The 23,339-nt window shown below is 58.7% G+C and overlaps 3 protein-coding genes across 4 annotated transcripts in view; 2 read left to right on the top strand and 1 right to left on the bottom strand.

Moving 5' to 3' along the window:
- PITPNM3 (PITPNM family member 3) overlaps positions 1-5,614 on the top strand; it is a 73,093-nt gene extending 67,479 nt beyond the window's left edge. Inside the window, exons 18-20 of one of the 2 annotated variants that reach the window (XM_041000573.1) lie at positions 1,016-1,199; positions 3,996-4,124; positions 5,288-5,614. In XM_041000573.1, coding sequence (XP_040856507.1) covers positions 1,016-1,199; positions 3,996-4,124; positions 5,288-5,593 — 619 coding nt within the window. In that variant the 3' untranslated portion in view covers positions 5,594-5,614. The remainder of the gene's footprint in view (positions 1-1,015; positions 1,200-3,995; positions 4,125-5,287) is intronic. The other variant, XM_041000574.1, reaches the window with a different exon arrangement.
- Positions 5,615-10,255: 4,641 nt separating this feature from the next.
- PIMREG (PICALM interacting mitotic regulator) lies at positions 10,256-13,188 on the bottom strand. The gene is made up of 4 exons (XM_041001567.1): positions 12,898-13,188; positions 11,285-11,580; positions 10,725-10,820; positions 10,256-10,289 (listed from the first exon to the last, which is right to left on the bottom strand). The coding sequence occupies exons 1-4, from the start codon at positions 13,186-13,188 to the stop codon at positions 10,256-10,258; spliced, it is 717 nt and encodes a 238-aa protein (XP_040857501.1).
- Positions 13,189-16,975: 3,787 nt separating this feature from the next.
- On the top strand, positions 16,976-21,339 carry AIPL1 (aryl hydrocarbon receptor interacting protein like 1). Its single transcript, XM_041001105.1, has 6 exons — positions 16,976-17,071; positions 17,344-17,523; positions 19,100-19,288; positions 20,012-20,188; positions 20,312-20,453; positions 21,118-21,339. The coding sequence occupies exons 1-6, from the start codon at positions 16,976-16,978 to the stop codon at positions 21,318-21,320; spliced, it is 987 nt and encodes a 328-aa protein (XP_040857039.1). The 3' UTR covers positions 21,321-21,339.
- Positions 21,340-23,339: the final 2,000 nt, after the last annotated feature.

Raw genomic sequence — 23,339 nt, 5'->3', positions numbered from 1 at the left:
ACCTTGTGTGGGCCAAGCAGCTCCAAGTCCCAAGGGCTGAGGGCAGCAGAGTGAAGAGAGGAGCATTGGGGAGCCAAGGGCTGCTTCCAGGCAGAGGGCGTGGTTACGGCGTATAGCCATCACCATGAGAACCGCAGGAGGGATCGCTCTGAAGCTTCCTGCAGTCAGCATCCAATGGCGATTCTTTCCCTTCCCGTGGGGTATTTCCTGTTATTCCCATTTTACAGATGGGAAAAGAGATCCTGGGGTGGGAGCAAGTACGTAATCTTCTCCCAGGCTGCAGGAGTTGAGGTTGGACTGGAGCAGCAGAGATAGAAACCAGCAGGCCTCCTGGGAGGACTCAAGTGGTCCAGGAGAGATGGGGCCTCCGCTAGAGATGAGAAGTGGGGCCATAGTTGAGTGGATGGGTGGAGTTCTGGCCTGGCTTCCGAGTCCAGCTTCCTGCCACGGCAGACCCCACGAGGCAGCAGGGGGAGGCTCCCTGTGTGGGTCCCTGCCACCCACAGGGAAGACCCTGGTTGAGTCTGGGGTTCCTGGCTTTGGCCAGGCCCAGCCCTGGCTGTTGCAGGCCTCTGACGAGTGACCAGGTGGATGAAAGATCTCTCAGCGTGTCTCTTTCCGTTTTTCAAATACACATAACTTAAGTGGTTTTTTTTCTTTTTTTTTTTGGTTGTTGTTGTATTGTTTTGTTTTAATGAGATGAAAATGAGAAAGTTAGAGTTGAGCTCTGTCCTTGGGGAACTTAAGGCTGCTCTTTGGAGGAGGAAAAGAGAAGAGGGGGAGGAGAAGGAGAAAAGGAAGAGGGAGGGGAGGGAGGGCAGAGGGAAAGGGGAGGACTCCGGGTGGGCTGTGTCCCACTCTAGGAACTTGAGCGATGGTGGTGAGAGGAATGGGACGGCCAGGTGTCGGGGGGCAAGGGGCATGGAGCGTGAGGAAAGTGGATAGGCAGCCAGGCAGCTGGGCAGCCCGTGGTCTGCACGGCCAGGGCTGGACCCTCCACCCCCGTCTCGCCCAGGCACTGGCAGGACCTGGGCTACATGATCCTTTACATCACGGGACGGCCGGACATGCAAAAGCAGCGAGTGGTGTCGTGGCTGTCCCAGCACAACTTCCCGCAGGGCATGATCTTCTTCTCCGACGGGCTGGTGCACGACCCACTGCGGCAGAAGGCCATCTTCCTGCGTAACCTCATGCAGGAGGTGAGCGCTGCCTCCACGGAGGCGATCCTTGGCCCCTTGGGCTGAGCGGGAAGGGCAGATCTCACTGGGTGCGCGGTAGGAGTTACTGCCTTTGCGGACATTCGTCCACGTTCCATCACCTCTGAGCATATGCTTTGCTGTGTTCTTTATTCGGGGCTGGGCCTGCGACCAGCACCTGTGGAAACTTCCAGAAGGGTGCTGGGCAAGCGCCACGTGCAGAGAGATTTTTTTTTTTTAACTTGCTGATCCTGGAGCAGGGCCCAACAAACTATGGCTAAATCCGGCCCCCAAGCCTATTTTCATGTATTTATTTTTAATGTGACTTCCAAGCTAAGAATGGTTTTTTACGCTTTCAAGTGGTTGGGTGGAAATGGATCGGAAGACCGTTTCATGATGTGTGAAAATCAAACGAGATCCAAACCCTGCGTCCATAAATAAAAGTTTTGTTGGAACCCAGCCAAGCTCATCTGCCGATGTATTGTCTGTGGTCGCCCCTGCTCCACAGCGAGAGAGCTGAGTAGCTGTGATGGTGCCAAGCCGGCAGTGTTTACTGTCTGGCCTTGCATGGAGGATGGCTGCCAATCCCCCAGCTAATCTGACAATTACTGGTGTGTGGTTGCAAAGGGTCCTGTTGGCAAACAGAGGGAGGAGGCCAGGGAAGGCTTCTCAGAGGTGGCAACTTTGAAGCGGAGACTGGGGCCTGAGTGTGAGGTTATCAAGGAGTTGCTGGGGTGGGGTGTGCAAAGGTACAGGGACAGCAAAGAGTAGGGACATTCTTGGACAGCTGCACCCATCTGGAATGGCAGAGTCGGACCTGGCCTAAGTGGAAGCTGAGGCCATGGAAGTCTACAGAGGAACCCAGAGGGTACCAAGAGCTGAGGGTGACAGGGAAGCACAGGGGAGCTGGATGTTGGTGGACAGCCAGGTCTGATTTGGGGGCCTTCTGGTGGCTGCATGGACCATGGCAACAAGCGAGGCCAGGCAGGAAGCAGTCGCCCAAGCAAGGGACAGAAAGCCCAGAAGCCAGGCAGTCACCACCAGGTGACAAAAAGGGCTGAACGGGCTTGCGAGGCTTGAGTGGAGTTGCCAGGCCATGGTGTCATCCGGGTACTGGGGATGAAGGGCACCGGTGCTTGCCTGTCTGTGCTGGGGAACCAGGAGGATGGGGGAACTCTTTTCCTGGCCGCGATCTCCATGGAGACAGGCTGTGGCTGTTCACCAGCATATCCTGGAATGCAGGGCGATGATGCACACGGAAGGCACTCAATAGGTGTCAGCAGGATGAATCAATCAGTGGGCAGCTGAAGGAGGGGAGAGGAGCCACAGGAGGAAGCCCAGGCTGCAGGGGAATGAGTTCAGCTGAGGGCACACTGGGACCAATGGGGTCCTAGGTGAGATCTGGGGTGCCAACGGCATTGGCAGAGGGGAGGCTGACCAGGGCCCCAAGAGCTGCAGGAGAAGCTGTCAGAGGGACAGGAGAGCAGAGGAGAGGGCTTCCAATGAGGTGGTGTCCTTAAGCAGAGATGGGTACGGCAAACTCTGCCCACTAAAGGCTAAGTGGCTGCTGGACAGCCCTGAAAAACAGAAGCGCCTCTTGGGGGGTCAAAGAGCAGAGAGGGTAGCCCCTGGTTTGGAGGGGTTCTGTGATGGCAGCTGCAGCCTTGGAGCTAACAGAGGGAACCCAGATGTAGGAGGAAGGGTGAAGAGAGGAGACAAAAGGAGCTGTTCCTTCCTCTGAGATGAAGGCCGTGTGGCCGTGAACCCCCAGGGAGGTGTGAGGGAGGGTTGACAGGCCCACCTGTAGGCTGGAGAAGGGCACTGGCAACATGTGGTGAGAGCTGCATGGTCCCCTGAGGTTTCCTGAGTGGCTCTTGGGAGCCTGTGCAGAACCATGGAGAAAGAGAATGACAGCAAAATCTCAGGGCTCAGATTCTGCCAGGTAGATGTGGCAGGGTAGGGAGCAGGGGTGGGGATAAAGGGGGCTGGCAAATCTGGAATGGAGGCCACAGGACAGGGGGAGGCAGTGAGATATCCAGGGAGGATGAACAAAGAGTGAAGAAGACAGGTGCAGAAAATGTAGGGGTAGATGGAGCTGAAGGATAGCTGGGAGAGGAAGTCCTGGAAGCTGAGCGCAGGGTGTGGCCGTGGCCAGAGCGGGCATGCAGAGGTCCAGGGTTCAGCCCCGAAGTGTTGGTCGATGATGCCAGGGACAGCAGGAAGCCATGAGGCTTTAGTGGTATTACCCATGTGGACAGTGAGTCATCCAGCAACATTTCGGCTCAGGGGAAAGAAAAGCTGAGGCCAAGGACCCAAATCTCCTGTGAAGTTGGGAAGAAAGAAGGTGACATTGATGGGGAGGCACCAAGTGAGGGGCGGCTGGGTGCTGCTTATCTCACAGGGTAGAGTGGTCTACATGCCGAGGGGTAGGGTTGTGGGGAGGAGCTGGGAGAGCCTCTGGGGCAAGAAGGGGGCTCTAGGCCAGTTCTCTGAAATTGACAGGCAAAGACCTCGGCTCGGCCAGGCGGAGGCAACAGGTACAGGGCGAGTCCCAGCCTGACCCAGTGATGATGACACAGCTCAGGGCCTCCAGTCCCTGCCCCCAGTTTCCTTCCCTTCAAAGGAATTCTTTGGCTCCTTGCTGCCCAACCTGCATTTATCAATGCTGCAGGTGAGGCGGTATAACTTGTGAGTTGGGTCCTGACCAGGATAGACCCCTGGCTGGGAGCTAGCGCAGGGGACTCCCTGGGCTGGTCCGGGAGGCCTTGCTGCACCTCCACAAGCTGCCCTGTGTTCTAGTGTTTCATCAAGATCAGTGCCGCCTATGGCTCCACAAAGGACATCTCCGTCTACAGCGTGCTGGGCCTGCCTGCCTCCCAGATCTTCATCGTGGGCCGGCCTACCAAGAAGTACCAGACCCAGTGCCAGGTGAGTGGATCTCCAGGACCTGGAAAAAGGTTGGCACGTTGTGGGAAGGAGCAGGCATTTGTTTGTGGGGTCATTCAGTCTCACACTTGTTCATTCCTTTTCTGCTCATCCATTCATTCAGTGACCATTCTCATACATCTGTTGTGTGCCAGGCCCAGTGCTGGGTGCAGGCGAGAATCCTTGGTAGAGAGAGTCAGGCGTGGCACCATCCAGCTGAGCGAGTGAGATGGAGACATCTGCAGTCATGACAGGGCAGCATGGCAAGTGCCTGGATGCATGAGAGGGGGCAGAACTGATGCGGGAGCCCGGCTGCACGGGCCTGGGGCTGGGAGCAGCACTTTTGGCAGAGGCAGAAGCAAAAGCCAAGATTCAGAGACAGCAGAGAACATATGCTGGGAACTGCCAGCGGCCCAGCCTGGCTGTGTGATGTGGCAGGGACGGGGAGAGGGCTGGATGCAAGAGGTGCATCTGAGATGGCCTGTGTGTGCCACTCCATCTGGACTCTATCTTGTAAGTCAGCCAGGTGAGGGTTGGGGAGTGGCTCAAGCAGGCAGCAGGTGGGATGGGGCCAGGGTCAGAGGCATGGAGGAGAGACAGGGAGGAAGTTGCATCAGTGTGGGTCTTGGGCGGCCAGGTGGCACAGACTGGAGGACAGACAGGTGGAAGGGAAGGAGATGACCTTTCTCTGGGGCATACCAAGGGCAAGGTGCCTGAAGATGGTGATGAGTAGGTGGAGGGTCAGAGGATGGTGGGACCTCAGAGAGGGCCATTCCAAAGCCTTGCCTCCTGGTTTACAGCCGGTGCTCCTGTTTCCTGGGAAAATCTGGGTCAAATCCAGACTCGGATATAGTGGGTCCTGGGTGGGAGCTGGGTTTGGCGGTTGGTGCCCAAGGGTTGGCAAGAAGAGCAGCTGTGGGACTGGGAGTGTGCCATAGTCACATGGGGTGCAGCTGGTCATGGGGAATGACAGGGATGGGCTTCCCACCCATTGTGAATCCAGAGAACCCATGGGTTCAGCTGGGTGTGCCCAACCATCCAGACAGGATTAGTTACCTGCTATTCTGCACCTGGGGCCCACAAAACTGGGTGATCCTGGGGAAATGGCAATATTGGGATGGGATGGGATGCAGGACTCGCCTATTTGATGCTCATCCCCTCCACAGTTCCTGAGCGAGGGCTATGCAGCCCACCTGGCGGCACTGGAGGCTGGCCACTGCTCCCGCCCCAAGAAGAACACAGCGCGCATGGTGCTGCGCAAGGGCAGCTTTGGCCTGCACGCGCAGCCTGAGTTCCTGCGGAAGCGCACGCACCTGCGCAGGACCATGTCAGTGCAGCAGCCGGACCCACCCATCGCCAACCCCAAACCTGAGCGGGCGCAGAGCCAGCCCGAGTCCGACAAGGACCACGAGCGGCCCCTGCCTGCTCTCAGCTGGGCACGTGGGGCCCCCAAGTTTGAGTCGGTGCCCTGAGGGGCAGGGCCATGCTCGGAGTCAGGGCCAGGTGCCCATTGGGGCTGTCTGCGGGGACGGGAGGGGCCGCCTTCTCCCGAACACAGGCGTTTTCCTGCTTTTTCCCTCCCGTGTCTGTCCAGCAGTGTCCGAGCAGAGCAGGGAGGGGCTCCCTGGTGAGAGCGCCTGGGAGGAGGCTCTGTGCAGCTGTTGCTGCCTCCATACCAGTGCCCGTGGCTGGCCCAGGTCGGGGTTGAGTGTCTGTGAATACTGGGGGCAGGCCAGCTGAGAGCTGGAGAGTTCTGTCCAAGTTAGCCACCTTTCTGAGTCCCTGACTCCTGGGACTTCTGTAGTGGCCATGCTAGGCAGACCTTCATGGGAGATGCCTCCAGCTCCAGGGTGCACAGTTGCTTGCAGGTGCAGCTTCTTAGCAACCCTGTGGAGGGATGAGTGGCATGGCCACCCACACTGCCTCCCTCCCTGTGGCCTCCTGGGTTGTCACTTGGGGCCTGGCTTTCTTAGTGGCCAATGTGGTCAGGTTTTTGAGAGAGCACTTTGTGCGGGTCCATCCTAGTGTGTGTGTGTATGTGGTGTGCACAGCCTTCAGGAGTGGGGTCTGCTGCTGCTATTTGGCTTGCAGCTGGCCTTTGTGTCCCTGTGTTGTCCTCAGTGTCTGCACCATCATTCCCTGAGGATGGGAGAGTCCTGCCTTGTGCCCTGCCCTGGATGACAGCCGCCTTGGCTCTGGGCCCAGCTGGGATGGCTCTGTGCCCTGGAGCCCGCTGCCTGCCCTCTCGGTAACTGGAAGGCTCACTCAGCCAGCTGAGCTGGTGGGTGAGGGGTGAGCTTGGACCCCAAGGCTGTCTTGCCCTTTCCTCTCCTTGAGGATTTGTAGGCCTGAAAGCCCCTTGAAATACCCACAGTTTCCACAGGGCCTAGGAGGGGCTGGGTGGAAGGGGCATGCCCACTGGCCCCCAAAGGGGGCCCTTGTGGAAGGAGCAAAGGAGAGCCACGGCAGTTTTGTCCTGCCCTGATGTCCAAATAGGGCATCTTGCCAGCCTACGCACCCAGGGGTGCTGGCCTGGCTTCCTTACCCCCACCCCAGCTCTGAGGATTCTGGGGTCTGGGGCTCACACTGTTGCATTCTCTCCCCTTGGTCCTGACACTCAGTGTCCAGCTTGTGCCCACAGCCTCTTCCTTGCTCATCCCGAAACGGGCAGGCCTTGGCTCTCCTGGGAGTCTCCCCACCCAAAGGCTACCCCTACCCTGGTCCCCCTGCCGCATGGGTCATCCACACAGCAGTGTCAGCCAGGCAGCTGCAGGGCCCTGGGTGCCTGTACCACAGCAGGCAGCTGTCAGCTCAGTGTTGCTTCTGCTCCATGTCTACCTCTCGCAGCTCCCATGCAGCCCGTGGCAGCTGCTGGTGGGGGCCGCTGGCACCAACGGTCACACAGGATGCCCTGCCTGGGCTGGGGGGTTTGGGCTCCCGGTCTCTCCCCCCACCCTCCCAGCCAAGCTCTCCACTCAGTGTGTCTTCTCTGGCCTGCCAGCGCCCTCCCACTCCCTCACATGATCTGTCTGCTGGCTCCTCAGCCACAGTTTGAGCACTGGGCCCTGCATCCGCAGGAGCCTGCATCCCAGTGGGGACGGGCCTCAGGTTCCCCTCTGGGCCTGCTGCCCAGAACCCCACATGGCTCATTCACCTTTGACGTGGCGTGGTGGCGGCGTTACTCTTGTTGGCCATAAGCACCAGCTCTTGTGTGCGGCTCAGCCACTTCGACTTTAACCCTTCCACTCCCTTCTTCCCCATAAGACCATGATGTAAATGTGGTCACCGACACTCCAGTGTCTCCTGTCTGCGAAAGACACCCATGTGATTACTGTCAAGTGATAACACAGTGGGAGACCCTTTGCTAGCAGTTAGAGTTCTGATCCCTTTTTGAGGACCCTAGGCTAGGAGAAAAGAGGGGGAGGACTTGGAGTCATCATGCCCCTGGGAGTCACAGCTAGGACACATGATCCAGCAGAAGGGCCATGGGCCCCTCCATTTGGGGGCCTCAGGGTTCTGAGTCCCATGTGTTTCCGTTTTGCAACCAGGGCGGTTTTCCAGGCACCCACATGTCGTGCGTGCCTTTTCTTTGCTACTGGTGTGGTCTGTTTTGTCTGTCCAGTTCCACCGGCGAAAACCAAGCGGGTGGTTCTCGGGGTCGCGTGGTACTCCCTCTCCCTGGGCAGCCCTGTGGCTCACAGTCCACCCACATCCTAGAGGATGTTTGCAGCCCCTGGCGTGCCTGCTATCTGGCAGCGGGAGGCAGATCTGCCTGCCTGACCAAAGCTCCTTGTTTCTCGCGTGGCATGTCTGTTCTCCAGGTGTGGGCCGTCCCGGCCCAGGACCTGCCTCGTGTCTTCCTCTATCATTTTTCCCTGTTGGGGGTTCAAGGTGCATTTTTTGGCTGGGGCCTGCTCTTCCAGTATCATGGACCTCCCCCCATCCCCTAAAGATCTTGACTTCTCCCTTTAGGCTCCACAAAATATTTTCTTTCTTCTTCTTCTTCTTTTTTTTTTTTTTTTTAAATGGTAGATTCCTTCCATGTATTTGGATCAGCAGCCTTGAGTGTGGCGCCTGCCTACTGTGAGGGTGTTTGAACCCAGAGATCGCTGGGGGGTGGGAGGGAGCCCTCAGAAACAGGAAGAGGGGCTGACTTAAAAACAAACAAACTAGAAAAACTGCACTTTTACCACTCTGGAGCCCATGCCAGTGTCGCCGACGTGTGCTACAGACAAAATGTGGCACCAATGTCTGCTTGACCACCAGGCAGCCCTCCTGGGACAAGTGTGCCCAGGACTAGGGTGGTGCAGGTGTTGCATCCACACCTTCTCAGCCCAGCACAGGTGCGGCGCCGCCCGGGAGGGGCTCCCTGGCCATGATTGAGCCTTGCAGTCAACCCCGCCTTAAACAAACCGATTTTCTCACCGAATCCCGGGGGGGGGGGGGGGGCTTGGGTGCCAAGTGCCCTGTAAATCTAGTCTTTGGCTCAACCCAAGCAAACACCTTCTCTTCCCATCTCCTTTCTGGGATTGGGGAGAACTTTCTTAAACACTCCAGTTAGGGTCAAGTCCAAGCGGCAAGGCCTGGCTTGGGCCCCCTACTGTCCTTGCTGAGAAATCACTGGGGAGACAGGAAGGGAAATGACCATTTGACTCCACCAGACCCTTCAGGACACAAGGGCAGTTGCCACACAGAGGAGCAGCAGGCCGGAGGAGGGTGGCTTGCGCCCGGGGAACCCCCACCCTCGGATCCCGCTGTCTTTTTCTCGTTGTTTACTTGGTGGAGGCAGCCAGCCCAACCTTGTCCGTGGCCTGACCGTCCCTGTGAGTGTGACTTTGTCAGTGTTACCTGTGCTGGTCGATTCTGTGGCGCAACAGGCTCGTTCGGTTCCTACGGCTGCCTGCACACACTCCGTTAGAAAAGGAAATGTCACTAACCTGATTTCTAACAAGACGAACGCAGCATTATGGAGTTCTGAGATTTTTACACCTGGTCTTGATTTTGATGTGAGCTGGTTTTTAACTATCAAACGTTGTCAGTTAAATAAAAACCTTACTTGCCTTTAAATCATGCTTCGCTGAGTGGGGTTGGGAGCCTTATGCCACCCCGTTAGCTGGGAGGTGTGTGTGTGTGTGTGTCGGGGAGGCAGGCCACACACCTATTGCCCACAGTGGTGTGGGAGAGCGAGAGCGAAGCAGTCAGTGTCCAATCAGTCTTTATTGTGAGATAGCACCGTCGTCTGTGAAAGTTATACAAGGGTTTCTTTCTAATAAAATGATAAAGCAGGTGTTCTTAAATAATTTACAAAGAGCAGAACTGTTCCTGGGGGCACGCCCACAGTGGCGCTGTCAGGGTAGCTGTGAGCGCTGGGTCTCGGCATCTGGAAATACCTCCTTTCCACCTCCTTGCAGCAGGACGCTGGTCGGGGGAGCAGGCATGGGGGAATGCACTGACCCCGCTGCTGGGCCTGGGGCTCAGACACTCCCACATCCTCCGGGGACTGTATTTCATGTCATGTGGGAGGCGATCCCGAGGCTCCAGTGTGGGTTGAGTTCCTGGGCCCGTGGGTCCCCTGGGGGAGCAGAAGATATGATTCACTGCACCCTTGCAAGGCCCCCAGTCACTCTCGGGCTGGCAGGCGGTCCCTGATGGGCCCAGAGGTGGCTGGGACGGGTGTTCTGGGTCTTTCTGTTGGTCAGGTCCTGGTCAGCAGGAGGCTGGAGGGTACTGGGGCTCTGGGAGGGGGCTCCCTCCAGGGCCTCACGGGGTGGCACAGACATCGCAGGGGGTGCCACATGTGGCTTATTCCCTTGGTGGTTCAAGGTGGGGCAGGTAGGGGGCACAGGCTGGCTCTCCTCCCTTCTTCCCCCCACCCCCCTGACGGGAGGCTGGCAGGTGAATTGAGCTTCTTGGGGTGTGGGCGTGTTTGATTAGTAATGGGGTCAGTGGGGTTAGCAGTTCTGGATCTGAGCAGGCAGGGAGATGTATCCATTTTCTGTTCTCCTGTGTACAGTCAGTCTTTTTCCAGAAAAGACTCCTTTCCCATAGGCATGCATACGGATATGTGTGAGAAGAGGGAAGGAAGATGCTAGAAAGACACGTGGGAGGTGGGTCTTACCTGCACGACGCCGTCCTTAGTCACGAAGGAGAGAGACGGTCATGTCGACACTAGGAATAGAAATGGGGCAGATCGGTGAGGCTGGCAGCCGCAAGCCTGGAAGCAGGGGGTGCCATGGCCCCTCGGCACCTGGTCAGAGTTGGCAAGCCATGCTACCACTGGGGCAACGGCCTCAGGCCAGGCCCTATCCTACCAGGAGTTCTGAGCACACAAGTCCAGGGCAGCCATGGCACTTTGCCTAGTTCTGTGGGCAGGCAGGGGACAGAGCCAGGGAGAGTCCTGGAGGAAGACTAGATATCCCAAGGGACACAGGATCCCACCCCCCGTGACACACCCACACCCAAGGCTTCCATCCCTTCTTGCAGCTGAGATGAGGAGGGCCAGGGGCTGGCCAGAGCCACCCAACAGGTGCAAGCCATGCCCAGTTGGCAGCGTACAGAGCTGGGTGGTCAGGGCTGCCCGGTGACTGGCACTACGGCACTCACCTGTCTTCAGCAATGATGGCTTCATCCAGTTTTTGGGACAACGTTTGGAGATGCTGAATTCCTGCCCCCACGGGCTCCAGGTCACTGTCAGACTCGCTGAATGAGAGCCAAGCCACACCAGTGACCAGTTGGACAACTGTGACAGGAGCCCCTCCCAGCCAGCCCCAGATGACTTCGATGTTGGACTGGGGACACCTCACCCCATTCTAGGAAGTGACAACACCAGGGCAACTTGGAGCAGCTGGCAGAAGTGAAGCCAAGGTCATGGGCCAGTGACGGTGTGAACAGGTGAGCAGGTGAACCCTCCCTTGGAAGCTGATGCTCAGCATCGGGGCATTCTCTGCTTGGGGGCAGAGCCGAGCTCACCACTTGTATTTACAGCCCTGAAAGCCAAGACCCTGCAGGATTTTCTCAGGTCTTCCTGTAACTGGGGGCAGAGCTGGGCCCAAACACAGGTGCAACTTGGGGTGCCCTGGGCTGCAGGAAATCTCAGTAAGTTGTCAGAGGTTCTGGGGCTCATGTAGTGTATGTGTGTGCATGTGTGTGACAGCCCCACTTGCCTGGGAGAGCAGAGGGGCTCAGTGGAGGAGTAGGGGCTCCTCCAGAAGGCAGCTTCCCTCCTCGCCCGCCGGAGCAGGTGAGCACGGGGGCCCGTGTGGGACGGGAGCCGGTGATGCTCCCACTCCCGGAGGCCCAGGGGGAGGTGGGTGGCTCCAGACAGTCGGGTGTTCTTCTGGTTCAGGCTGTGTGAGGGAGAGCCACTGCCCTTCTTGTGCACTCCCCTCTTCCTCCTCCTGGCTTGCATCTGCGTGTCCACCAGCCACTTGGTGCCACTCTGGCAGGACTCCTGGATTCTCTGTGACAGGTACACGAATAAGGGGAGCATGTATAAAACCCAGGATGGGCCACTCCTTCTTCCAGGCCTCACCTCCAGGCCCGGGACCCCACCAGCCATCTCACAACATACAGGCTGGTTTTAGTCTCCAGCATGGGGGATGGGAAATAGGGGGCCACCCTCTCCTCTCCAGAACCCCAGGGTCCATCACAGCCAAGTAACCCTGGCTCATGAAGCCATCTAAGTGCAGCGCCTCTTTGCAGAGACAGAGTGGAGCACTGACCCGAGGGGGAGGCACAGAGACAGGTCCCTCAACCCACCCCAGAAAGCAGGGGGACATGCCTTCCTGCCTCTCCTCTCGCTCACCCCCATTCATGCTCCACCTTGGTCCAGAGAGCAGTTCTGATCAGGACACACGGCTGCTCACAGCCCTTCTATGACTCTGCGGTGCCCAGAGGACCAAGCCTGTCATGACAGCCGGGCGATGGCTGTAACGACTTCAGCGCCGCCATAAACCAGGGTCCGGTGTTTGGAACCCGCCCCGGATGAGCTCCCTCGATCTGCCCCTCTGATCCCTGAGTGTGGTGAGAAGTCTCGGGTGTTAGGTGGCACTAACAGCGGGCCCAGAGCTCTCTGCGGAGGGCTTGACATGGCAGCCCTCTCCCGTATCCTCGTTCCCAGTGAGACACTGAGAGCTGCCCCGTACTCAGTCCCCTCCTTGTTCATATATCCCCTCTCCTGGTGTCTGTTTTTTATTCTTCTGTTGTGATTTAAGAGGTAGACAGAGTTCCCACCTGCTGGTCCATCTGTCCCCTCCACTCCCCTGCCCCCCACAAATATCCTTCGTGCTCAGGGGCCAAGGTCACGAGTCAGGAATTCAATTCAGGTCTCCCACGTGGGCAGTGGGCACTCAGCAGCCTAAGGCATCCCCCGCCTCCTCCCTAGGTGTGTATCAGGAGGGTGCTGGCACAGGGAGGCAGGTGTTCAGACACGGGATGCAGCTTAACCACAGGGCCAGGCGCCTGCCCCAGCTTCTGTCCCTTCTGTCTCTGGGGATGCATCCACCCGCAGAGTGAGCAACCATCTTGCAAGAGACTCTGGTGCCAGACAAGACATGCTGGCACGGCAGCACATTGGGCACAAAAGGATGCATCTTTAAATCTGGATTCATGTCCCCTGAATGACACCAGCTCTTTACTAAATGCCCACCTTGTACCAGCAACAAGGAACAAACCCATGTCCCTGTCTGTGTGTTGTCTGAACTCCTGGGCAGGATGGCTCTTGGAGGACAGGCACCAGCTGGCACCGCAAATACCCTCTACAAAGTGTTGTAATTACCTGAGACACGGCGCCCAGGGCGTTCTTAGCTGAGCGAGCTGCAGCCTGGAGGCCTTGTGCCTCTGGCTCTGGCGTTTCCAGGCGTTTCCAAGAGGGGCCTACCCCAAGGTTCAGGCTGACAGCTCTCAGGGGCAGCCTCCTTTGGAGCTGTCTGCACAAGGAGCCCAGGGTCCCCGCGGCCGTGTCCTGGTGGGCCGGTGGCACGGCCCTCTTCTCTTCCAGCTGCTCCTCCTGCAGCAGAGATCTGCGGCGACGCAGGGAGGCCCCCACGCCCTGCCAGCGACACGCCATCTCCCAGCTGTGTGTCCTGCGTCCACCGGACCTTGGGGAGGATCAGCAGGGCATCAGCAGGGCATCCTGGCCCCCGAGCTCCTGGGCTAAGAACAGGGACCAGGATGAAAGGCCGCCGGGTGCTTGGGGCGGGCACTCCCTGCAGGAGGAAGCCCAGGCAATCCGGCCGCCTGCGCTTTCCTATGCAGCTGTCTTCCTGGCCCCGTTTTTCCTCTCTCCTCGGGCCGAGGGACTGACAGAAGCTTTCCCGGCCCTGGGCACGGAATTCAGGCCACCTTCCTCCGGTTTGCTCGCCCTGGCCCCGGGCGCGCTCCTGCCCAAACGGCTGCCGACCCCCAGGCGCCCCCGGGCTCGATCGAATGCTCCCCACATCCAGGCACTCCTGGATCCCCCCACCCCTCGGAAGCCGCGATCCCCCCACCCCTCGGAAGCCCCCCCAGGTCCCGGCCCGCGCTCACCCTGCGGCCCCCAGAGCCGACCGCACCCCGAGCCCGGCGGGCGCTCGCCCACCCAGCAGATTTGAAACTCCGCGCGGCCCCGCCCCGGCCCTGTCCTCGCAGCCGATTGGCTCCGGGACCACGGGCCGGACACCCGATTGGCCACCTCCGCTCACGGCTGCTAATCCTGCCCAGGGATTGGCACGATCGTCCCCGTTGGGACGGAGGAGGGTCCCGGGCTCCAGACCCCTCAGCCCGCAGCACACCGGGTCTTGTAGGGACCCCTCCCGCCGTGCCAAGGGGCGGGCCTTTTCTTTCTCTCGTGGTGATTTTGCCCGGAAGAACCGTGGACTAGGGGTGCAGATCCCTCCCTTCAGGAGGCGAGGTGGTTCTGGTCCACACTGCTCTGCACCGAGCAAACTGGGAGATGAAACGGTCCAGGATGCACCTGCCCTCCTTCCACTTGCCCTCCTCTCATCTGCCCACCTGCCCACCTGCCCTCCTGCCCACCTGCCCTCCTCCCACCTGCCCGCCTGCCCTCCTCCCACTTGCCCACCTGCCCTCCTGCTCATGCCGGATCCCCGACCCCTCCCCTCGGCATCCACAAGTGTTCGCAACTCTTCTCCCTCCCCTGCCTGGCCCCGTGTCTGTGCCGTCCCCAGCCTGCTCCCCCAGCCTGCTCCCTCTGCAACCCAATGATGTTGGAGAGCACCCTTTCTGTGTAGCACCAGGGCTGGGGTGCTACGAACTCACTGCAGCCTGGAAACTGGGGTATGGAGAGGTTAGATGGGGGTGGTGTGCAAGGCTCACCTGGTGACCATATAATAGGGCCAAGGATGCAAACTCCATGTCCTGGGGGCCCTGGATCCCTGTGCAAAATGAGTTCACCAGGCTGTGTGTGTGTGTGTGTGTGGCCAGTCCTCCTGCTCAGAAACCTCGGACGCATCATCTGCCGTTTGTGATATCAACTCTGCTTGTACAGGCAGCCACAGCTCCAGCCTGTGTGTCCTGGCGGCCACCAGCGGGCGCCCATTGCAGTGTGACCACTTGCATAGCCAGTATGCCTGGGATTCCCCCCTTGGGCTGTTAGAAATGCTTGTCCCCAAACCTTGTGGGTGCAGGTTGTTTGTGATTGAAGTCTGGAGGAATTTAAACATCAGATACCAGGGAGGGAAAGAAAGCCTGTTGCTTCTATGGAAACTAAGTTGCAAGTGCAAAAAAGACTCAATGAAGGTGAAAGACAAGTGAAGCCATCAGGCGTAGGCAGTGGGCTCAGAGTCCCTGGCCCCCCGCGGTGGGGCAGGAACCCCCCACTCCTCTGCTAATTGGTTTGACATTTTTATTGCTCCTTCTTCCTCAGGGCCACTCTGGAAAACGAGCTATTTTGAATTCCTATGGCAAATGACAACGGAAGCCAGGTGAAGCAGCTTGCCCAGGATTGTGTGGGGTGTCCAAGCTAGACAGTCTGTCCGTTCCCCCCGGCCCTCGCCCCTGGCCCCGAGGACCTGGGATCCTGGGCACTGGGAGGCAGACGGGTGGGGAGGGAACACAGCTGTGTTAAGCTTGGGAATGAACGCGTGCAGGCTGCAGGAGGAAGCCCTCCCTTTCTCAGCTTTTCTTTCTCGCCGGGCTCACAATGCTAACTGGCAGCTCAGGTTAGTGAAGAGCAGTCTCCATGGCAACAAGGAGAGGTGGAAAAAACTTTTGAATGGAGTGTTGGTTTAGGGGTGGGATGCTTTCTGGGCGGGGCTGCTATTCTGTTGGTCTCACCGTTGCCTCTGCAGTGGAGGGACTGGAAGAGGGAGACTCCCACCTGTTCCCTTGACCTCCTGGGCTGGCTGCTCTGGTGGGAGACAGACCTTCAGATGATGAACATGAAGAGATAGAGGGGGTGCAAGGGAGAGGGGCCGTCACTGGAGCTGGAGGGAGGTGTGATGTCGGAGAGGGAGCCCAGAGCCCCATCAGATCCAACCCCGGACGGAGTTAGGTGGGGCAGACTCCAGAGGACAGAGTGGCGAGGTTAGCTTTATCCCAAAGCAGCTCGGCTGAGTTTGAAGGCTGCGTTTCCATGACGCCCAGGGAGAGACTGGTTTGGGGGTGTCAGTGTGGAGGCTGTGGGTCTGAGCTGGGCTGTGACCCAGGCGGAAACCCAGCCCCTGGTGTCATCTGTTCCCGCCGCACCCTGGGAGAGTCTGACCCTGCGCATGGAAGCAGTCAAGGGCGAGATGTGGGCAAGCCGCAGGTGCAGCGAGGCTGGGCGCGACTGGATCCCTTTCTTCCTCTGTGAATCACTCGCTGCCAGGAACCGAGACGCTCCCAGGGTGGGCATTGGGGGCATGCAGTGTTTCAGGTGCGGCTAGTGACCCAGATGCCGGCGCTCTGTCTCTGCCTTTTAAATCATTAGAAAATGTGCAAAGCTGAACTCCTTGGAGCTCTCCCTCTGGTCAAAGGCGAACGGCAGGACCCCTGGGGCAGCTCCTCCCCTCCCAGGCTTTCCCAGGTACTGGACGCCCTGGCCAAGGTGGGGTTCTTGCCTATCTCCCTACCCCAATGGAGCAGGGTCCTGCCTGCGTCCTGCGACTTAAGCCACTCGCCAAGGGTGTCTCAGCAGGACTAAGGGCAGCGGAGGTGCAGGAACAGGGAGCGGCCACTGGGGGATGCCAAACACCAGGCCTCCCCGTGGAAAGGAGCGGGCTGGAGGGAAGCTGGGATTTGCTGGGTCCCCCTGGGTCCGGGGGTCCTGGGGGAAAGGCCTCTACAGAGCTCACCTCCCAGTGCACACAGGAAGGGGGCAGCAGAGGACATCTTAGCTTCCCCCCACACCCGGGCCTGGGCAGCCTCAGCCTTCTGTGGGTGCCTCTTGGTCAGCAGAGGAGGATAGAGTGGCCCTCCTGCGTTCAAAGGGATCTGGGTCCGTGGCCAGACCTGGAGGAGGCTCCTGGCTGCTGGATTCAGCTTAGCTCAGCTTTGGCCCTTAGGTTATGTGCAGGAGTGACCAGTGGATGGAAGATCTCTTTCTCACCTTTACTCTCTCCCCCTCTCTATGCCCCCTGTCTTTCTCAAATCAGTCTTCACCCGTCTGGTGGCCCTCTGCTGTCCTGCTCATTCTCTCGCCTCCTTTAAGAAGGCTCAGCTGAGTTCCTTTCAGAGCACAAGCAGCGGGTGGCTGGAGGCCCTGTGGGCCAGGAGGGCAGCAGTGGCCCTGAGGAACTACAGGCTGGGCCACTGTCAGTCCCTCCCCAGCCTCACCCCCCCCACCCCGCCCCGCCACCCCAAGCTCCAGGGCAAATCCCCTCGGGTCTGAGCCACACAAGTGTCTTTCCCGCGGCGAGATTAGCGGGCTGGGCGCCATGGACGCGGCTCTGCTGCTCAATGTAGAAGGCGTGAAGAAGACCATCCTGCACGGGGGCACGGGTGACCTCCCCAGCTTCATCACCGGCTCCCGTGTGAGTGCCCTCCCTACCCCTGCCCTGCCCCGCAGCCTTCAGCCCTGCCCAACACAGTGCCATTCATGGGGCACCTTGCAGACAAAGACTGCAACGCCAGCTGAGGGCACTTACTGGAGCCCAGGGTTTTAGGGGTTTGTCTCCAGGTGCCTGGTGAGCCTTGCTGGCCCCTGTGATAGAGGGGGTGGCTTCTGCCAGATCTCTGGAGATGGGGTGTGTGTGTGTGGGGGGGTCCAGGCCAGCGGCACCCCTCCACCTCTCTTGGCGAGCAGGTGACGTTTCATTTCCGCACCACAAAATGCGACGAGGAGCGGACGGTGATTGACGACAGCAAGCAGGCGGGCCACCCCATGCACATCATCCTGGGCAACATGTTCAAGCTCGAGGTGTGGGAGACCCTGCTGACGTCCATGCGCCTGCACGAGGTGGCCGAGTTCTGGTGTGACACCATTGTGAGTAGGCCCTGCCGTGTGGCTCTGCCCTCGCTCGGGAGCAGGGGTGGGGGGACACTGGGGGTGGAGGGGACACTGTGCTGGGGGGACGCTGGGCCGGGAAGGGACAGTCCCCTCCCCCCAACTTTGCAATGTTAAGGAAGATTTTTGGCATTCCTGGGGAGTGATTTTTTTTAAAATGCGAGTTAGCCTCTTTGTTCTGAGGTCCAGATCCATGGCCGTTAATCAGATATTTCTTTTCTTTCAAAACTATATTTGGTTGTTATTGTGTATCTGAGAAGTAGAGTGGAGGGAGAGAGCGCGAGGGAGCAAGCTGGCTCTCCCATCCACTGGGTCACTCCCTCAGTGCCTGCAAAAGCTGGAGCTGGGAACAGTCAAGCCAGGTCCAGGGACCCTGGCAGTGCCCAGGCTGTGCAGCCCTAACCCTTAATACAATTGGGTTAGCTGAAACATGGGAACTGGCATTTTGAATCAGGAGCATTTTGGAGCATATTTCCTCATTTTTCCAACATACAGTGCAGCAGGGGAAAGATGCTTGCTGTGGGTACAGCAGGTTCAGGGGCAGGACAAGGCCCCCTGGCCCAGCTCCAGGTGGAATGAGGCTGCAGTCCTGCCATCCACCAGTAGGTGGCCACACCGAGCTGCTCTCTTTCTTAGTCCAACCTTAATCCCAGCCGGCTCTGCTACCATCTGGTGATGCCAAAAAGCCTCACAAAACGTCATCGGGCTAATCCCGGCTGGTGGGTGGGGCAGGAGAGGTGACCTTCAGTCCCTACTGGCGACTTGGGGCAGATCTGAAGGGCTTCCCCCGGCCCCTTACCTTACTGGACTAGTGTGCAGGAACCTAAACTGGCCATCTCAGAACCCGGTTCCAGGAGAGCAGTTCTCAGAGACCAGTGGGGGAAAGAAGCCCATCGTGCCTCAGGCCTTGCTGCACTCACAGGGCTGCCCTCCTCCCCCCATGGGTGGCACTCACAGCGCTGGTGGTGGGCAGGGCTGCAAGGAGCCAGCCCCCTCCCTGCACTTGTTGCAGCTCCCCCCAGCTATGGCTCCAGCCCTGGGCAGGTGCAGCCTAGGGAAAGCCAGGTTCATGGACATGAGCTCACCTGGGCTCTCTGTTCAGCAGCAGTCTGGGCGGGAGGCTCACCTGACTGTCTTGGACTCAGTGTCTATTGCCCTACACTGCGCTACACTGCCATGGGAGCCCTAGGCTCTATGAAGCCCAACGTTTCCTGGCAGGGGGGTGGAAGATGTGTTACTGGGCCACAGGGACCAGCAAGAGGCAGGGACGCCCACCGCTGGAGCCAGCTTTGAATCCTGGCTCTCATTTCCAAGCTGTGTGACCTTGAGCAAGTGGCTTGTCTTCTCTGGGGCTTTTTTCCTTGTCTGTAAATGTGTCTAATGTGGCGCCTCCCGTGTCATTGTGAGCGTGGAAGGTGCTAGTGAGAAAAAAGTGCTTTGCCTGGTGTGGAGTTAGCCAGGGCGGTGAGCCAGGGGTGTGGTCTGCTGGGAGATGCCAGGCCAGTGCTGGGGAGAGGGCCCTGGGCACACATAGCATGCTTGTCTCTCTGCATAGCACACGGGTGTCTACCCCATCCTGTCGCGGAGCCTGCGGCAGGTGGCCGAGGGCAAGGACCCCACGGAGTGGTGCACGCACACATGTGGGCTGGCCAACATGTTCGCCTACCACACACTGGGCTACGAGGACCTGGACGAGCTGCAGAAGGAACCGCAGCCGCTCATCTTCATCATCGAGCTGCTGCAGGTGGGGCAGGTTGCGGGGAGACATAGCTGTGCTTCTCCTCAGAGAACTAGATGGGGGTCCAAAATCAGAGCAGAGTTAGAATTTGGGGAAACACTCCTTCCCCCCCGCCCCCCCGCCCCAAGAAAAAGTCCGTTTGAACCCGTTTTGTAAAAGCACCATGTTGGAGGCATCTTCCTTCTGTTGACTTCAAGTTTAGGTCAAATTCAAGTTTAGGTCCATGACCTTCTCCTCGGGCCCTGCAGTGTGTGGGCTCAGACTGTCTATGACGCTGGAGTAGCCCAGAAATGTCCACCTCCTGCTGTGATGGACAGCTTGTGTTGGGGGTGGTGGGAGAGGACCAGGCCAGGGTCAAGGCTGTCAGGTGAGGCTGTCCCTGAGAGCGGTGTGTTGGGCATCTTCGCAGGGGCCCTGGAGCAGACATGTGGTCTGTGCACTGCCTGAGAGCACATCTCAGAATGACTTAAGCATGGAAAGTCCATATTTTCCAGCACACAGGGAAGGGTTTTGTTCTAAGGAAATGAGTTTTCAGGACAGTTTCCTGGATGTTGGAAGCACTGTGACCGAGAGGTGCCTTTTCCTCGTGGTTACCACGGTACTCATGCTGGCAGAGTCCCGGGTCTGGTCACCTGCTCCCTTGGCATTTGTGTATCTGAGACCTCAGCCCTCTGCCTTGGCAAGGCGGAGCTGCGAGTGGGGCTGCACCTGCTGTGGTTCCTGTGGCAGGTGGAGGCCCCGAGCGAGTACCAGCGGGAGACGTGGAACCTGAATAACGATGAGAGGATGCAGGCCGTGCCCGTGCTGCACGGTGAGGGCAACCGGCTCTTTAAGCTGGGACGCTACGATGACGCTTGCACCAAATACCAGGAAGCTATCGTCTGCCTGCGGAACCTGCAGACCAAGGTGGGCAGTGCGTTGTACGAGGATGTGTGGGGAGGAGCCATGCTGCGGGGAGCGTGTGTGTGTGTGTGTGTGTGCGCGTATCTGGAGCTCGCAGCCCTCTCCCACTGCTCCTGCCTGCGTTAGGAGAAGCCCTGGGAGGTGCCGTGGCTGAAGCTGGAGAAGATGATTAACACCCTCATCCTGAACTACTGCCAATGCCTGCTCAAGAAGGAGGAGTACTACGAGGTGCTAGAACACACCAGCGACATCCTGAGACACCACCCAGGTGTGGGGAGTGGGGGGCGAGGAAGGGGGCCCCCCGGGGCCAGCGCCACCGCCTGTACACCTTGTTTGGGCCACCGACCTTGGTCCCAGCTGTGGAGCTGTGGAGCAGTTGATGGATGACCGTGCTTACTAGGGGGAGGGTATTTTATTGCATGTTAGGACAAAGATGCAAGTTGGCTCACCAACCTTGCCACTTTAAAAAAAATGATTTGAAAATCAGAGAAAGAACGAGAGAGCGCGCATGAGAGAGCGAGTGAGCACTTTTATTTGCTGGTTTATTCCCCAGATGACAGCATCATCCAGGGGTGGGCTCTCCCACGTGGGTGGCAGGTGTCTAACCACATAAGCCGTCTATCAGCTGCCTTCCCAGCTGCACCAGCAGGGAGCTGGATGGGAAGTGGAGCACGTATGGGTACTCCATTTGGGATGTAGAATTCCTAAGCCTAGCCCCGACCCAGCTTGTAGCTTTGAGGTGCTTCTCGAAGAATACAAACTTCTGAATGTAAAATGAGTTATAGGTCTCGGAAGGGAGCAAGCGTGGGGCAGGGATAAGCAGGTACCGTCGGCTGTGCAGTATGTCTTTACAGTCAGGGAAACCGAGGCATGCCAGGTGCAGAGACGTTAAGGGCTTGGGGCAGGTGGGCACAACTGGGTCCTCCCCACAGGCATGGTGAAGGCCTACTATGTGCGCGCCCGGGCTCATGCGGAGGTGTGGAACGCAGCCGAGGCCAAGGCGGACCTGGAGAAGGTGCTGGAGCTGGAGCCGTCCATGAAGAAGGCGGTGCGCAGGGAGCTGCGCCTGCTTGAGAACCGCATGGCTGAGAAGGAGGAGGAGGAGCGGCTGCGCTGCCGGAACATGCTCGGCTAGGGCGCGCTTGCCGCTGGGCGCAGGCGCACAGGGCAGGGCGGGGGCTGCAGGTGCACCTGCGCCAGCTCTCGCTGCGTCCCGCACCCAGGACGCCTGGGCGGGAGAGAAGCGGGTGAGGTCATTTCTGATTCAGTTGCTTTGGGTGTCACATTTGAAGAGTAAAGATTAATTTTATGAAAGTAGTCAAAGGGCCTACGGTGACAAAGTCGCATAGCGCATACACGGGAAAGACTGAATCAGTTGTGAAACCCCCCTCTCCCCCGAGCCCTGCGTTCTTCACTCTTTCCTCAGGGGCTTCGTATTTAATGCTGCTAGTTTTCTCTCTGCGAAACAGGCAGGTTCTCCACACGTCCTTCTCCCTCTCTCCCAAGGCCAGAGAGAAGCAAGGACTGATTTCACAGCATCCCTCCCCTCCCACCCCTTTGTCCAATTCTAGGCGGTAACATCTTTGCGCCTGCTTTTGCTTGTGACTATGACTTTGTAGAATTCTCTAGAACCTTAGAAACTTCAGGCGGCTGGTGACTGCTGACAGAAGCTCTGTTGTCACTGCCCCCACTCTGCTCGGTGGCCTGCGCTGCGCATCAATAAACAGCTCCTCCGTGGTTATGGCTGTGAGCCCTGGGCCGCTGGGCTGCGTGTGTCCCTGGCTTGGGAAGGCTGCTGTGTGTTTCAATGTGGCCATGTTTGATGTGCTGTCTTTCCCTTCATTTGTGGGGCTGGAGGCTTGGCCTCGAAGCCCGTCTTGGGTTGAACAGGGGGGAGGGCAGTTGTCTTGCTGGATTGGGCCGAGAGCCCAGGGGTTGAGAACGCTGTGGAGACCAGAAGCGTGGATTTAGAGCAGGGAGTGGCGTCGTGAAGTGCATGAGCGGCCACGGGGGTGTGATTGGAATCGATGCAGCGTTAGGGCTAGGGCCAGAAGCCGAGCGTCCAGGGCACCTGACACTCGCTGGTGGCACTGCCCAGGGGAGAGGTGGGAGTGTCTGAGCAATCCTGTCTTCACCCCTTCTGATACCCAAGGGCCTTTGCAAGCCCAGGAAGAAACAGGACAGGAGCCAGGACACCTCGGGGAGAGTGCTCAGGGACCCCTTGTCCTGTGAAGTGGGGTGTGACACAGGCAGCCCCTCCAGCCAGGACTCTTGTCTCTACACGGGCCTCCTTTTGTGCCTTGGAAACTAACCCCAAGGGAGGTCCTGGCTGGCAGGTCTGGCTGGGTTGGTAAGCAGGAGGAGGTTGCTGGGGCGCTGGCCTGTGCTCCTAAACCGACTCTAGCTGGGAAGTGTTTATTTTCTTGCGGCCAGCAGAGGGCAGCAGAGACCGAGCAGAGCTAGGAGATGGAGCAACCAGGTTGGGGTGGTGGGCGAGGGGCTTCTCCCCCAGCACTGACCAACCCTGATCCTGCCCAGTGGCGAGGTCAGGCAGGTTGGCTACAGAGGAAGTGCTTAAGAGCCGTGGGACTGACTGTGGGCTCATGAGGGCCTGGGAGATGGCTCCCACCCCCTTGTACAGATGGGGAAATGAGACTCCCGGAAAGGCAGTGGCTTTGCAGCCCTGACTTCAGGGGTGGGGGTGGTGGACGGAGGGGGACAGGTTTATATCCAGGTCTCCAGCCTTCTGGGCTGGGGGAGCGGGGTGTGTTGGAACTACAAGCTACTGCCATCCTCACTAGCAGTTCAAACACTGGTGTGACATATTGGAAAGCAGAAAAGGAGAAAAGGAGAAAATGGGACACTTCCTTCCGGCCGCAGTGAGAGGCACCAACACCAGAAGGGGCTGGTGTGGCATTCGCAGCACCCTGTGGCCCGGCCCCTGCCCTGCCCTAACCTGGCTGTTCCCAGGTAGGAGCTGTCCTTCTAGCCTTTGTTCTCGCGGGAGTGGATAGGGACCCTGAGGCCAGAGAGGGATTTGGGCAGGTTTGGTAGTGGTGGTGGTGGTGGGGTGCAGGGGGTGGCCCCCGCATCATGGGCAGGTGCATTGAATCCTGAAGGAAGTGGCCATAGACCTGAAGGCTCAGCCTCTGTG

Source organism: Ochotona curzoniae, unplaced genomic scaffold, assembly GCF_017591425.1.
Source record: "Ochotona curzoniae isolate NIBS_2020 unplaced genomic scaffold, NIBS_Ocur_1.0 scaffold_2453, whole genome shotgun sequence".
In the NCBI taxonomy this organism is placed as follows: domain Eukaryota; kingdom Metazoa; phylum Chordata; class Mammalia; order Lagomorpha; family Ochotonidae; genus Ochotona; species Ochotona curzoniae.
Note: the sequence above shows the minus strand (reverse complement) of the source record. Positions and strands in the feature narration are given on the sequence as shown.